At 33.1% G+C, this 13,697-nt stretch overlaps 1 protein-coding gene across 5 annotated transcripts in view; it reads right to left on the bottom strand.

Moving 5' to 3' along the window:
* Positions 1 to 13,697, bottom strand: part of LOC143258694 (putative nuclear hormone receptor HR38) — a 71,998-nt gene that overhangs the window by 10,892 nt on the left and 47,409 nt on the right. For all 5 annotated transcript variants that reach the window (XM_076518117.1, XM_076518115.1, XM_076518114.1 and 2 more), the window contains 4 exons: positions 8,170 to 9,014; positions 7,072 to 7,228; positions 3,217 to 3,346; positions 2,354 to 2,514 (listed from right to left, as the gene is read on the bottom strand). In XM_076518117.1, the coding sequence (XP_076374232.1) occupies positions 2,354 to 2,514; positions 3,217 to 3,346; positions 7,072 to 7,228; positions 8,170 to 9,014 (1,293 nt within the window). The remainder of the gene's footprint in view (positions 1 to 2,353; positions 2,515 to 3,216; positions 3,347 to 7,071; positions 7,229 to 8,169; positions 9,015 to 13,697) is intronic.

Below are 13,697 nucleotides of genomic sequence, written 5' to 3'. Positions count from 1 at the left end.
GACTCTACATTTCTTAGTTTTCAGCCAGTCCTTGCAAGGTCCAGTTTGGCTTCAGCTTTAATTTTCGTACAGATGGTCTCACATGTTCCTCAAGGACCCTCTGATACACAGTAGAAATCATGGTGGATTCTATGATTGTGAGCTGTCCAGGTCCTGCAGCAAAGTAGCCCCAAACCTTGACACTTCCACCTCCATGCTTCACAGTTGGTATGAGGTTCTTTTCCTGGAATGCTGTATTTGGTTTACGCCAAACATGTCTTCTGTTCTGGTGTCCAAATGATTCAATTTTGGACTCATCTGTCCAAAGAACACATTATTTCACAACTCCTGGTATTTATCTACATTCTCTCTGGCAAACTTCAGTCTGGCCTTGATGTTTCTCTTAGAGAGCAAAAGTTTCCCCCTTGCATACCTCCCATGCAAAGTAAACTTGTGCAGTCTCTTTCTGATTGTAGAGGCATGCACTTTCACATCAACAGTAGCCAAAGCCTGCTGTAGGTCCCGTGATGACATGTTAGGGTGTTTGGAGACCTCTTTTAGCATCTTGCGGTCTGCTCTCGGGGTGAACTTGCTCGGACGACCAGACCTGGGCATGTTAGCAGTTGTTTTGAAAGCCCTCCACTTGTTGACTATTTTCCGGACAGTGGAATGGCTGATTTCAAAATATTATGGGATCTTTTTAAATTCCTTACCAGACTCATAAGTTGCTACAATTTTCTTTCTTAAGGCCTCAGACAGCTCTTTTGGTCTCACCATGGTGCTCACTCTCACTTCAACAGTCAGGAGCACACCAAACTAAATGTCTGAGGTTTAAATAAGGCAAGCCTCATTCAAAATGCTGAGTAACGATCTTCTGCTCTTGTGCACCTAGTGTGACACACCTGTGTGTGAGTTGAGCCATTTTAAGTGGGAATAAATGTGGGGGTGTTCTAATTGTTTCCTCACTTAGAATATGCATTTTTGTAGAATTGCATTTACAGAAGATATTGAAAAGTTTTTTCTTCAGTTTTAATTATTTAGTTATATTCCTATAATCTCTCAGTATTGTTGAAATTGAGATTAAATATCTATATATCCAAAAATGTTACAAAAATACATAGACTTTCATAGGGTGTCCTAACTTTTTCACATGACTGTATATAATTAAAAAAACAACCCAAAACGCTCATAAAAACAGCAAAACACAAAATGTGAAACCGTAAATTTGCATGTATCTCCTCATGGACTCAACAGACCTTCACAACAAATTTGAAGATCTGTCAACAGAGGCGAAGTAGTGGTAAAAAACCCGAAAAAACACTCAACAAGTGTAAAATGTGAAATTGAAAATTTCTGTGTATTTTCCCATGGACCCAATGAGCCTCCATACCAATTTCAGTGAAAATCCATCCACACTCTAAGAAGTATTTACATGGACATACAACAGACAGTACTGTTATCCGTGATGACGAGAAAACCCACTTGTAGAGAAAATTATATATTAAAAAAAACCGCTGGTATGGATAGAGAAAGCACTAGTTAGAGGAGCGAACAACGTTTCGACCTTCTTCGGTCATCGTCAGGTTCACAAAGAAAGAAAGGGTTACTGAGCAGTAGCTGACCACAGATTTAAACAACAAAAAGCCACCTTCACACGTTTTCGAACACTGCAAATCAAATAAACACAACATAACTGTAGAAAACACCCAAATACTAAATAAAGAAACAAGCATAAACAAACGCAAAATTAAAGAAGCCTCACTTATACAACAACTCAAGCCCAAAATAAACCAATACAAAAGAATACCTTTATACCTATATTAATAAATATATCCAACACCTATGCACGCCATCTACATTCCTACACTCAATTACACAACCCCCTTTAAACATGTGGTCAACTACCGGTCAGTAACCCTTTCTTTCTTTGTGAACTTGATGATGACCAAAGAAGGTCGAAACGTTGTTCGCTCCTCTACATAGTGCTTTCTCTACTGATACCAGCCGTTTATAAATTTATATAGATGGCGCCAGGGCATTAGAACTGCGTGTGACGTATCATGACGTCATATTTGCACAATGAGAATGAAAAAAATTCTCTGTGACGGAAAATGGAGGCGAAATAGGAAGATCGTGACCCTTATTGCAAATCTTCACGCACATAGGATAGAAATTTCGCGAAGTTGGGAGTTGCATATTGCGTAATAAAAAAGCTTTTTGCCAGTATAATATAAGCAAGAGTTCCATTATAGTATGATAAACAACATTAATTATTCTATACTGCAACCACAGGTTGGAAAAGCATTTTAACATTAACTATTGATATTCAGCATTATATGTAGTATTGAAAACTATTTTCTTTAGTTATTTGTACCTGAGAATAGTCCATGCTGGTAATATCTGGAGACGTATCTACATGAGCACGTACCAACGACGTAATAAGACTGACAGGAGGTGATGGTGGCGACTCCTGGTAGGTCTTATGTTTCGAGGGTAGCCGACCACGACGACCTTTCAAGCTGTCTGATCTGACCACTGAAATGAAAAAGTATTAAATATATCAACTAACTGAATAGGTAAACATGAATCTTAGCAATTGAAAATTAAAACATTAGTGCAACTGTCCTGGAAATGAAAGTAATATGTTGTTGAGTGACAAGAGTAAAGCATATATTATTCTAACACCTAAATTGTACAACTGAAAACCAAGAGATGTTTTTAGATGTTTGGTCGCTATCTGTTAACTAGTTGTAATATGTTACCACCTAAGCTAATATAATCAAAGTATAATATGCTTGCCAGTTAAAATATCTTAAAAATCTTAAGTCCAACGTATTATTCAGGACAAAAGCTATAAAACCATAAACAACTTGAAGAGTAAACTGGAATGGACGGCAACTGCCTGTTGCAAAAACACAAGTGCAGAGGACGACGTTTCCAAAGTCTTCCGTTTTCAGGTCAATGTATTTGTTTGTTTGTTTATGAATTGTTTATGAAAGAACTATCACCACACACATCTTTAATCGTGGAAATTTAAAGAATGAACAGAATATGAATTTTAATCATTGAATATGAGATCGACTAAAATCTCAGTAGTGTATAACAAGTTTTCATAAAAACATGCTCTTGTGACTGAAATGTTTATTTAACAAAACTGAGTATGTATTGTTTTGTTTAATAGCTCCGACGAATTGTTATATCCTAAATGTACTTTGCTAAACAAAAACAAGTACTTGCCCTCTTTGACCATACCAACAGCAAGACATTTCTGAAATCGGCAAAACTGACAACGATTGCGGCGACGTTTGTCCACTGGACAATCTTTGTTTCCTAGACAAACGTACTTCGCCCCCTTCTGGACTGTGCGCTATAGGAAAGAATCATCAATTATTAATCATTAATAAATGTTGGCTGGAAAACGAAACCATTTAGCTAATCTTTCTTCATAAATACTAAATCGATTAATTAGTTATTTATTCTTTATTTTTGTCGAATTAAATCTATAGTGGACTATAGATTCAATAATATATAAGTGTATCCGAGCAATTATGGACGATGTAAATCTACACTCAGTCATATAATTTTCTTCACTCAAACCCATTTATCTGACTCATCTTCATATAGACTAGACATTATTAATAAATATTAACAGCGCGAAATTCTTAAGAAAAACTTACTATAATGAAGTTTTTGGCTCATAAAGTGATCTTCATGTTTAAAGTAAGGAAACTACTAGCAAGTCACTTAATTTTAAACTGTTCCTTCACTCTACAAAACCATTACAGTGTTGCTCACACCCATAGACACACTTCATACTCAGCAAGTGTGTGTTATGTGTTTTTTGTATCTCTTCCTCCCGAATAAGATGTCTTTGGATTATGATGAAAACTCTATTTTATAATGATTGTGAAAAAATCCCTACTGTAGCTCTAATCTGTTATTTTCATGTTTACTAAAGTTCTAATTGAGGTATATACTTGAATGTTATTTTACTAACACTACTGAATCTAAATAATCCCTCTACTAATACCGGCCATATTCATTTCCTCGAGCATAAAAATCCACGTTGTTATTAAGCATTATGCATCAAAGAATGATAATACTAATTATAAGCAAAGTGAAGCTTAAAGTATTGGTAGCAGTTAGCGCTCGTCCTAGACCAAAGCAACATTTCCATGAAAATGTTATCAAAGTGCCATCTACTAGAAAGACTAGCGTCATTGTATCATACCTATTTTATCAGTATTCAAAACATCTAAGCAAATTCGATTTTTTTGTTTTACGTCATTACTGAAATATTGTCATTAAAGCAAAATTATTAATTTTCCTACGACGCATCACTTCTCCACACCTTGTCGTCAATTATTATAAAATGTTAAAACAGTTAAAACATGCTGCATTATCATTAGAAACACAACTAACGATACTTCTCTAAACTATATGTCACACACATTAGGATATCAGTTATAATGATAAAGCACATTTGTTTTTACTTTCATTGGGTACGAGAAAAGCATTCACATTTCACATAAACTTTTAGAACAAACAATGTGTTATTCGAGACTTATTTGTTTAATAACAGGTAAGTTGCAGTTAGTAAATTTGTATATCAAAATACATATATTTTTTATTAGGCACTTTAAAAATAATTTTGAAATATGCTTTGTGAATATAGTGAACTGCCAAAAACAACATCAGCTAAAAAAACAACAACCGAAAAGGAACTCACAATGTGAGGTCGCGCTTGCATATTAGTTTGTTATAACTTAAAAAAACAAGCCGAAACAAAAATAAATTAAACAAAAAACGCTGCACTCATTGAAAAGATCCCAGGATACAAGGTATAATGTGAGATTACAAAATATACCTTTGGTTTTGGAGGTGACTGTGGAAGTAAGACCCACATTGTGGAGAGGATATATCGTTTATCAGTCTCAACCTCCATTCGTCAGTCTCACATAAAGAAATAAAACAGTAGCAATAGATATAGAAATAGAAATTATGAGAACGAGTTGTGGGTACAACGTTCTACATCTATGTCACCCTTCAATGTTTGCAGACAGTTGTGGGAATTGACTGCTTTCCAAAGTAACGAAGAAACAATAATTGAAATAAAAATAAGAATACGAATAAAAAATAAGGTACTATCATTTGGGAGTAAGTAAGTTGAAAACTTATCTCTTGAACTTAGCATGTCAGCCCCCAATATGGTACAAAGGCACTAACTGATAACACAGAAGACGAATTACACTAGTATGAAGAGTCCCATCCAGTTATCTAAACAAACTAGTACAGCTTCCAACCACCACCCATTTATTAAGTTTACTGTGACTATCATGCTCTAAACGATCCTTCATATGCGGCAAGGTGTTCATCAGCGTGAAGTAGTGCCAAGTTGTTAAATAACCGTATTTATAACTAAAATTAGTTCTTTTAAGTAAAATTTCTCTAATCTTTATTTCTTTACATTTATTTAATACATTCTTACAGTTATTACAGAATAATTTAATAATTTTATTTATAGTTTCTTTATGAAATATATTAACTATTAATTTTTGAACATTGCTGATAAAATATTGTAATTTATTACAAATTTTACAATATCGAAGTTTACTTAACTTTATCAAAATGTATTAATTGTCACTAATATGTGTATATATATATGTTTGTAGCTAAAATTCAAGAAAATTAATGTTTGAAAGGAAAGATACATTAACATTTCTAGAGATACTTGAGTATTAGTAAAATTATATAGATTGAACACAACAATAGAAAAGACTTATTTCATGCTTTGAATTGAAAACAAACAATTACAGTTAAAAGCTTTCATTGTGTGTAAGCCATGGATTTTCCAATTGTCTAAAGCAAGCTAACTTATATACTTCATTTTCTACTCGGACATTTTTACTCGAAAAGTTTGTTTGTTGTTAAGTGAGTATCGAAACCTGGTTTTTAGAGTCATAAGCTTTTTGGCTCGGCACTAAGCCACAGAGAACAACTCGAACTATAATTTCTAGGTTGTATTAATAAAAGAATTGACTCTTCCGTGTAGAATAAAAAAATGTTCATCTCCTCAACAAAATTATGAAACTTCGACTGAACTTCCAAATTTAATGCTTTTGTAATTTTCTTAGTACTTTAATCTCCATTTACTAAAAACTGTTTTAATAGTTATTCTTAAATTTTGGAGTTTACAAAGATAAAAAGTTGGTTGGCTCATTATCTTCGAACAAACAAGATCCTGTAAAAATGCTCGGCTCTTTTGTAACAAAACAATAAAAGAAATTGAATCCTTACAAATGAGTTCTATTATTGCTCCATCATTTGGTCACTGCAAATTTCAAAAGAAGTTTTTGTATTCTCTTCCTTAAAAAAAAAATCTGTTTGTCCGCTTGTTAACCTTATTCATATGTGATCAGTACAAAATATATACATGCAAACTTTAAGTGTCTACCTTACATTTTCATTGAACTTTTCTGTCAAAATATAACAAAACTTCAAGAAAATAAACTTAAGTTCTGAATATACTGTAATATTGTGCGTTAAATAAAAGCATTGGAATGTTGAGTAAGTGTTTATTATTTAACGTTTCATATATTTTCATTTAGTTAAATACAGACAACGACAAATCTTGATAAACAAATACCATAAAAATATAGCAACTATATTGATAACGATTTAGAATAATAGTGAAAATGGTTACCTGATGATTTTTAAAATGAAAGTGAAGTTTATCGAAACCAGTTTATCTTAAGCATATTGAATTAAATAATTCATGTCGATCGATAGGAGGCGTACCTAATAAGTTTTTCTGGTTATAGACTTAGAAGCTGGTGATCAGTAATTCAAACCCATAGTAACTTCTCAACTTTCAGGTTAATCGTAGAACATTAAACGTTTCATAGAAATCTCCTTAACAAGATTGTAGTTCAAACCCGTTTTGTTCCATGTGTTAATCTTTTTTTGAGAATTTGAAAGAATTAGTCATTATTGAACTGTTTGATTGATTGGAAGATATACGTTTCTGACAGAGTTCATCATTATAAATACATCAAGAACTTCGCAAGTCTTCCAGCCAATAGGCTGCTTTACCTTGAAGAACCCTTTACACCCTTCACATGTACGAACCCCATAATGTTGACAGGCTGCATTGTCCCCACATACTGCACAAAGTTGGGAGGTAGAGGGTGTGGGGTCTCTTGTTGTAGGTGTGGGTGGAGAAGAGTGGGCACGGAGACATGGCGATTGGCTGAAATATTAATAGAAAAAAGTCATCAAAAAGACAACTCCACGTTCACCTATACAGAATTTATTCAAGCTAATAACAGTTCCGATAAGAATCTGGAATGCCCTAAAAGGTACTTAATATAGGTATATATATTACTTTCTGTAATATTCGAATGATTAATAATGTAAGGACGCTTTCTTTTATCATTTTATGTGGAATGTTTCTGAGGTGTGTGTGTGTTTTCTTATAGCAAAGCCACATCAGGGGAATCGAACCACTGACTGTAACATTGTAAATCCCAATACTTACCGCTGTTCCACTAGGGGAACTTTTTTACTTCCCACCCCGGGTAACTAAACCCGGCTTCTAGCGTTGTAAGTCTGTAGACATACCACTGTGTTACTGGGAGGGCATGTTTCTGAATACAATATAAGTATTTATTTAAGTGATTTTCAAATAAAATGTGATGCCACTGCCATTTAATCTATTTTGTTTCAATCTAGCTAACGTACTTGTTGAATGCACAGGAAAGACATAAACGTCTCTGGAAAGTGTGATATAGAGAGGGGGTTAAGATTCTAATGCCAATTCCCTTATTTCAGTCTCTGAGAGTACTAAGGGTAGATACTAGGTTTGACGATTTTAGTCAAATAATGAACACTTGTTTATTCTAGATCTGAGCTCTTTGGTTATTTCATGCAAGCGTTTTCTTTGTAACATTGAAGATGAATTAAGGAATATAGCACATACCATTATGAGACTTTTATTTTTGGTGAGGCTTATTTTTAGTCGAAATTGTTTGGTATAGGAAATAGTATATTTCATTATTTCACTTACAAATGAATAATGAATTGAGGCAATAATGACAGACACATAATTTGACGAAGAACTGTATTATTATGTATCATTAAAACAAACCACAGTTTTAACTTATAAAACAAAAAGACTGAATATCAGTATACCTTGTTTGAACAGCCATGGAACTTGTAATTGGAACAGAAGCTCGCCTTAGAACCTTGGGGGCTGCACTAGTTGATGGCGACGTTCCTTCCGTTAGAAAAGGAATTTCTGCAGATGACTGACTGGACTGTAAGCCAAATGTCGAACTCTCGGGTAGTGGCAGGATTTGTAAGGCTGCAGGGAAGGAGGAAACTTCTTGGTAAGTGGAGTGAGGTGAACTTTGGTACGTAGCTTGTGGAAAAGATGGCTCGTGCACTGTTGCCGGTGGGCTTGCGTAACTATGAGCTACATAAGTAGCTGAAACAGACTGCGAAAGTGGAATAACTGGAGTAATAAAGGAGGACAGCTCCGGCTCCTCTGTCCTATAGAGTTCCATTGACTGAGAAGACTGAAAATGAAAGGATGAGGTTGAAGGTTGCAAACCAACCAGCGAGGCTGGAAAGCTCTCAGTCACACTAGAAGGTTCTAGCTGTTGTGATGATAGGTCTTCATACTTGAAGGAAAAAACTTCCGGTTGCGTCACATCACGGCGATACCTTGGAGAATACGTTTCTTGAAAGCTGGGGAGAGTACCAGCAGCTGTAACCATAACAGTAGAACTGCTGGGGAGATCGGACAAAGAGGTGGTCGGAACTGTGCAAGTAGTTATAGGAGTGAATTCTGGTTGAAATATCTCTTCCAAGCTGCCAGCTACTGCAGAACTCTCTGGTGGAACTTCGAAGCTTCTCATAGGTTCGCTGAATTCCAAAGTTGGAAGTTTGAATGATTCTCTCTCAAAACCTTCTTCGGAGAATGACAAACTGTACTCCGGACCCAGGAGACTGCCGGGTAAAGTAAAAGAAACGCCCTGTAATAAGATGATCTGTGATTACAGTAATCGGAAAATAATAATAATTATTTGTAAATTAGAAAATATGCTACTTTTTTCAGGTTTTGTTAATACGTTGGAGATATTTTATACTTAAGTTTAAAAGTTAGAGTTAAATGCCATTACGAATAATGTTTCAAAACTTATTTAGTAATAAAGACATTATTATGAATTAACTATATTACTTAAACTATTGATATTAAACAAATCTCATCAAGTGACAATAAACTAATTCAAATGTAAATTCAAGCCAGTTTCTGTCTACTTACATGACACAGAACTCACATATTTAATTCATTTACGTGAAAAATTAGTTGCCAGACGATACTTGACCAAGTTTAGGCCTCTGTAACGAGCAACTCACGTTTAATTCAGACTGTATGGTTTTAATGAGATCAGTATTACCGTAATAGATATTTTCAATATTATTAAACAAGGTGTAATTTCAAAGCAAATTGACATCTCAAAATGTCAAAACTTGTCTAGTGGTTAAGACTCTCGAATCGTAATTTGCGAATCACGGGATCAAAACCCTTCTCCAAACATGCTATCAATTTCAGTGGTGGGGCATTATAATGTGACTGTTAATTCCATTATTCGCTGTTAACCAGTAACCTAAGAGTTAGCAGGAGGGTGGTGTTGACTAGCTGCCTCCCACGAGGGATAGTTAACACAATAACGTTTCCGATGGAATATTTTCAGGCTGTAATAAAAGACAGGTTTTGACCATCGAAAATTCGAACCCTTGTTAATAATAACTTACATAATTTACTGATGACTTCACCAAAATAACTGTTTCATAACTGATAAAAAACCTTTTACTTTTACATGTAATACAGTCAAATAAAAAAAAACCATTTTCAGAAACATGAGTGTTTTCGAGTTTCTTGATCTTTTTGAAATCTATTTGATTTTTTTGGTGATACTTTATGCTGATTCTTTCATCATGCATAAAAATTCATGTGATGTTTAGAAATACCTTATATAGAACAGAAAGTGTTTTTTATTTTTAAAAAAGCACGTAGTTTATGTATACTTATTTGATGCTGTGTCTGATACTCATATAGCTACAGAGCATAAGTTTGCATCTTAAAAGCACTTTATTGTGATAAAAAGAACCACAGTTAACTCAAACAAAAATATTTATTTAAAAGTCACCGTTCCGGAGAGGTTAACAGTCATAGTCTTTTAATATATAATTTCTTATTAATTAAACATACCTAATAAATATAATAATAAATAAACGACATAACATTACAGAGTAACACTAACGGTTTGGTTACGAAATTAATAACCTTTAACTATAACAGAAAGTTATAGAAAAGAGTATTATTATCAGAAAAATTTTAATAACACTTGATTAATTAAACATACGCCTTGAGAGAATAAGGAAAATATAGAATTATACGGCTGATGTTCTTTCAATATCAAATGATTAGTACTAGAGTGTAGTTTATATTCCATTGCTTATTCTAACATAACACTTGTACACTAGCCATTCAGCATATTTTATTAAAGCGAAGCAGCTCATTAAACGACTACTTGTGATTCGCCATAAGGATCTGCTCCAATGCAAGACAGGAGTTGTTACATATAACATTTTGTATTGTCATCAATTGAACAACTTTTGTTTCATTAAAGAACATTTTACAAGTCGAGAGATCGAGTTTTCCATGAGAGAAATATTTCTTGTGTGATTACAACTCAAACATTAGCAAACGGTTTCTGGTAACAAGAATAAAAAAAGAAGTAATAATTTATATCGCAAGCTAACAAGACTTCAAGTGTTTAAAGTTATCATCAAATTCCTGGTTAACGAAGGAACCTTCCAACATAGTCCTAGAATTGTTTTCCAAGGACGACATTTCAGGTTTATAACGGATAGAATCTACTATTCCCTAACCGCTTGAGTATACGAAGTTAGAGGCATGTTTTTGTTAGGTTTAACAGAGGTCCCAGTAAACCCGAAATTGTCCCAGTTTTTAGTATTAATTTGTTTGTCTCGGTCAGAAGCAGCAATACTATTAAACTGTCTCAGTTTGGTATGTACCATTTATCATTACATGCAGTTCTTTCGAATTTTAATAGGAGAATAACCAAACAAAGTGAAATCACACGGTTAGTGTTCCCTCACGCTTTTTCACGTTTCCTGTCATTGGATGGTTGTACGTATTTAGATATTAAGACCTATCTAGCCATGAAAAATAATATCAATAAACAAAATTATTCTTTTAAGAAACTCAAAACAAATTAGTACACTTTATTTTGTTTATAATATTTTAACTAAAGAGCGTTTTAACAAATTTTGTTTTTTCTGTTCAAACGCGATGCAATAAACACGAGATTATTTAGCAAATTTAAAACCTTATTACTGTAATTTCAGTTCTTTTGGGGCTGTCACATGTTGCTCGTCATAGCAAAAAATCCCAGTTTTTAACTCTGAAACTCTGCTATCTCTGGTTTCTATGTCTCAAATTATGTAGTTCATTCTAGATCAATGTTAAAAACGATTTTGTAACTCTACTTCCAATTTTAAATATTTTACAACCCGTAAAAGCTTGATTGAGGGCGCTTGATTCGTAAGATGCGAGTGGCGGATTCAAATCCAGTCACTGAACTTGCTCTTTCAGTTGTAGGACGTTATAACGTTACGGTCAATCCCACTATTTATTAATAAATAGTAGCCTTAGATTTGGAGGAGTATTGTGTTGATCAGTTGCATTCTCTCTATTCTGTCATTTTTAAATTAGGGACGACTACCGTAACTAGACTTCGAGTAACAAACCAACAAATGAAACTTAAATATTTTTACGTTACCCTAATTTTAAGCATTGTTTGTCTTACTAATGTCGTTTGTATTCATACTTTTATATGCTTAGTATTATTATACAGTGTAAAAACATTTGGAATATTTTTTATGAAAACCAGATGTATATATATTTTTTTCTGGAACCTATCGTTAATTGCTGCATATATATCTCCTGATTGTGAGATATTTCAAATACATACACTGAATGGTATATACACAACTCGATTGAATATCATCGTATTCAGATCCTTGTTTGATAATCCACAGCAACTTATAAATAACTTAAACACATATAGTGCTAAAGTTACATTTAATTACATTGTAAAATAATTACGTGATACAATTTCTTGAGCAAACATAATATACTATTTGTTTTACCGGCATTCCATATTCATGTACAACAGAGCAGCGATAAAGTTGACATCAAATTAACAGCATGATACATTTCTATTAGTCTGGATACTAAATAAACGGTGTGAAAAATTACACATGTAAAACTGAAATAGTTTAAGATTACTTAGATGTAAGCCAGCCTCAGTTTTCAAATGGTAATAAAACATAACATCCTAAGCAGGCATAATAACCTGGTATCTTGTGTTGGTAGTTGTAACTGTCTATATATGCTTAAAACTGAAAGGTAAGTGTCCTATCTCTTTAGGTTACGGTAATAAATATAAGACATATTAGAAAGAAAGAGAAGATACAGATGTGTTCTTGTTTTACTAAAGTGTTTATGTTCAAATCCTTAAAAAATCAAGACTGGTGTGTTTGTAGTTTTGACATTTCCTTTTATATACAAATTGATGGTCGAGACTACGAAATTCTACTGCGCCTGCATGAGTCAGGGGCATACAAGACTAGTTTTAACACTTACAGACTATGGAAAGAGTAATGTTATCGCGTATTGAAGACGTTTTAGCTTTATCAAAATCTAATCAATCTAATATCTAGAGACAACATCATACTGTCTGTAGCTAATGACAGTGGTAAAAAATGAATAAAAGTGCATCTGAATGTTTATACTATTTACATATCTGATTTTGCTGCGATAATAACAATAGAGTTTAATCCTTACAGAATTTTGAATCGTGATAATTTTGGTCTAGGGAAATTTGAAATTTTTCCTTTCCTCATAACTGTTTACAGATCCTTTTTATTAAGGCAAAAGTCCGTAATCGGCTTGGGTTCAAAATGTTCGAACTAACTTCCTACTTCAGCTTCTAATTGAAATTTTTAGCTCATTTATAACTTCAACAGTTCATAAGGAGTCTCTTTTTAAAAATTTGCACGCGGAAATTAATTATTTGAATTTCATTTTGAAAATATATCATGAAAGGTGAAAGACTGAGAGATAACGTTTTGATCTTGCTCATTTTACTTTATCGTCTCAAAGAGATTATAACTTATCACATTGAATTCTTAAGTAATTTAAAAGTTGTTGATATTTCTTTTGTAAATACTTTATATGTTCGTTCAGAGTTTTCACTTACATTTCATTATCGATAATTCACAGGAAACTTTTAATTATGTATTTTTCTTTTTACAATTTATTTAAATATATAATATTACTATTGAAAAAATAGCAAAACTATAAATTGGAACATAAGTCGAACATTCCGACTTATTTAGAGCCTAAAACTTAGATATTCATTTTATGTAAATATTTCTTTGCTTCAGTTTATTTTTTTGACAAAAAGTGTGATGTCTGTTTTATATACAGGTAAGTCCCACTTTTTGTAATATAAAAACAAAATAGTTCATATTAGTCAAAGTGAAATTTTCTTTAAGAATTTTGAAATCTTAGAAAAATAATACAAGATGATAGAAAATCCGTATTTATTGAGATATTCTAC

Source organism: Tachypleus tridentatus, chromosome 8, assembly GCF_004210375.1.
Source record: "Tachypleus tridentatus isolate NWPU-2018 chromosome 8, ASM421037v1, whole genome shotgun sequence".
Classification (NCBI taxonomy): domain Eukaryota; kingdom Metazoa; phylum Arthropoda; class Merostomata; order Xiphosura; family Limulidae; genus Tachypleus; species Tachypleus tridentatus.
This window is presented reverse-complemented; position numbering and strand designations above follow the sequence as displayed.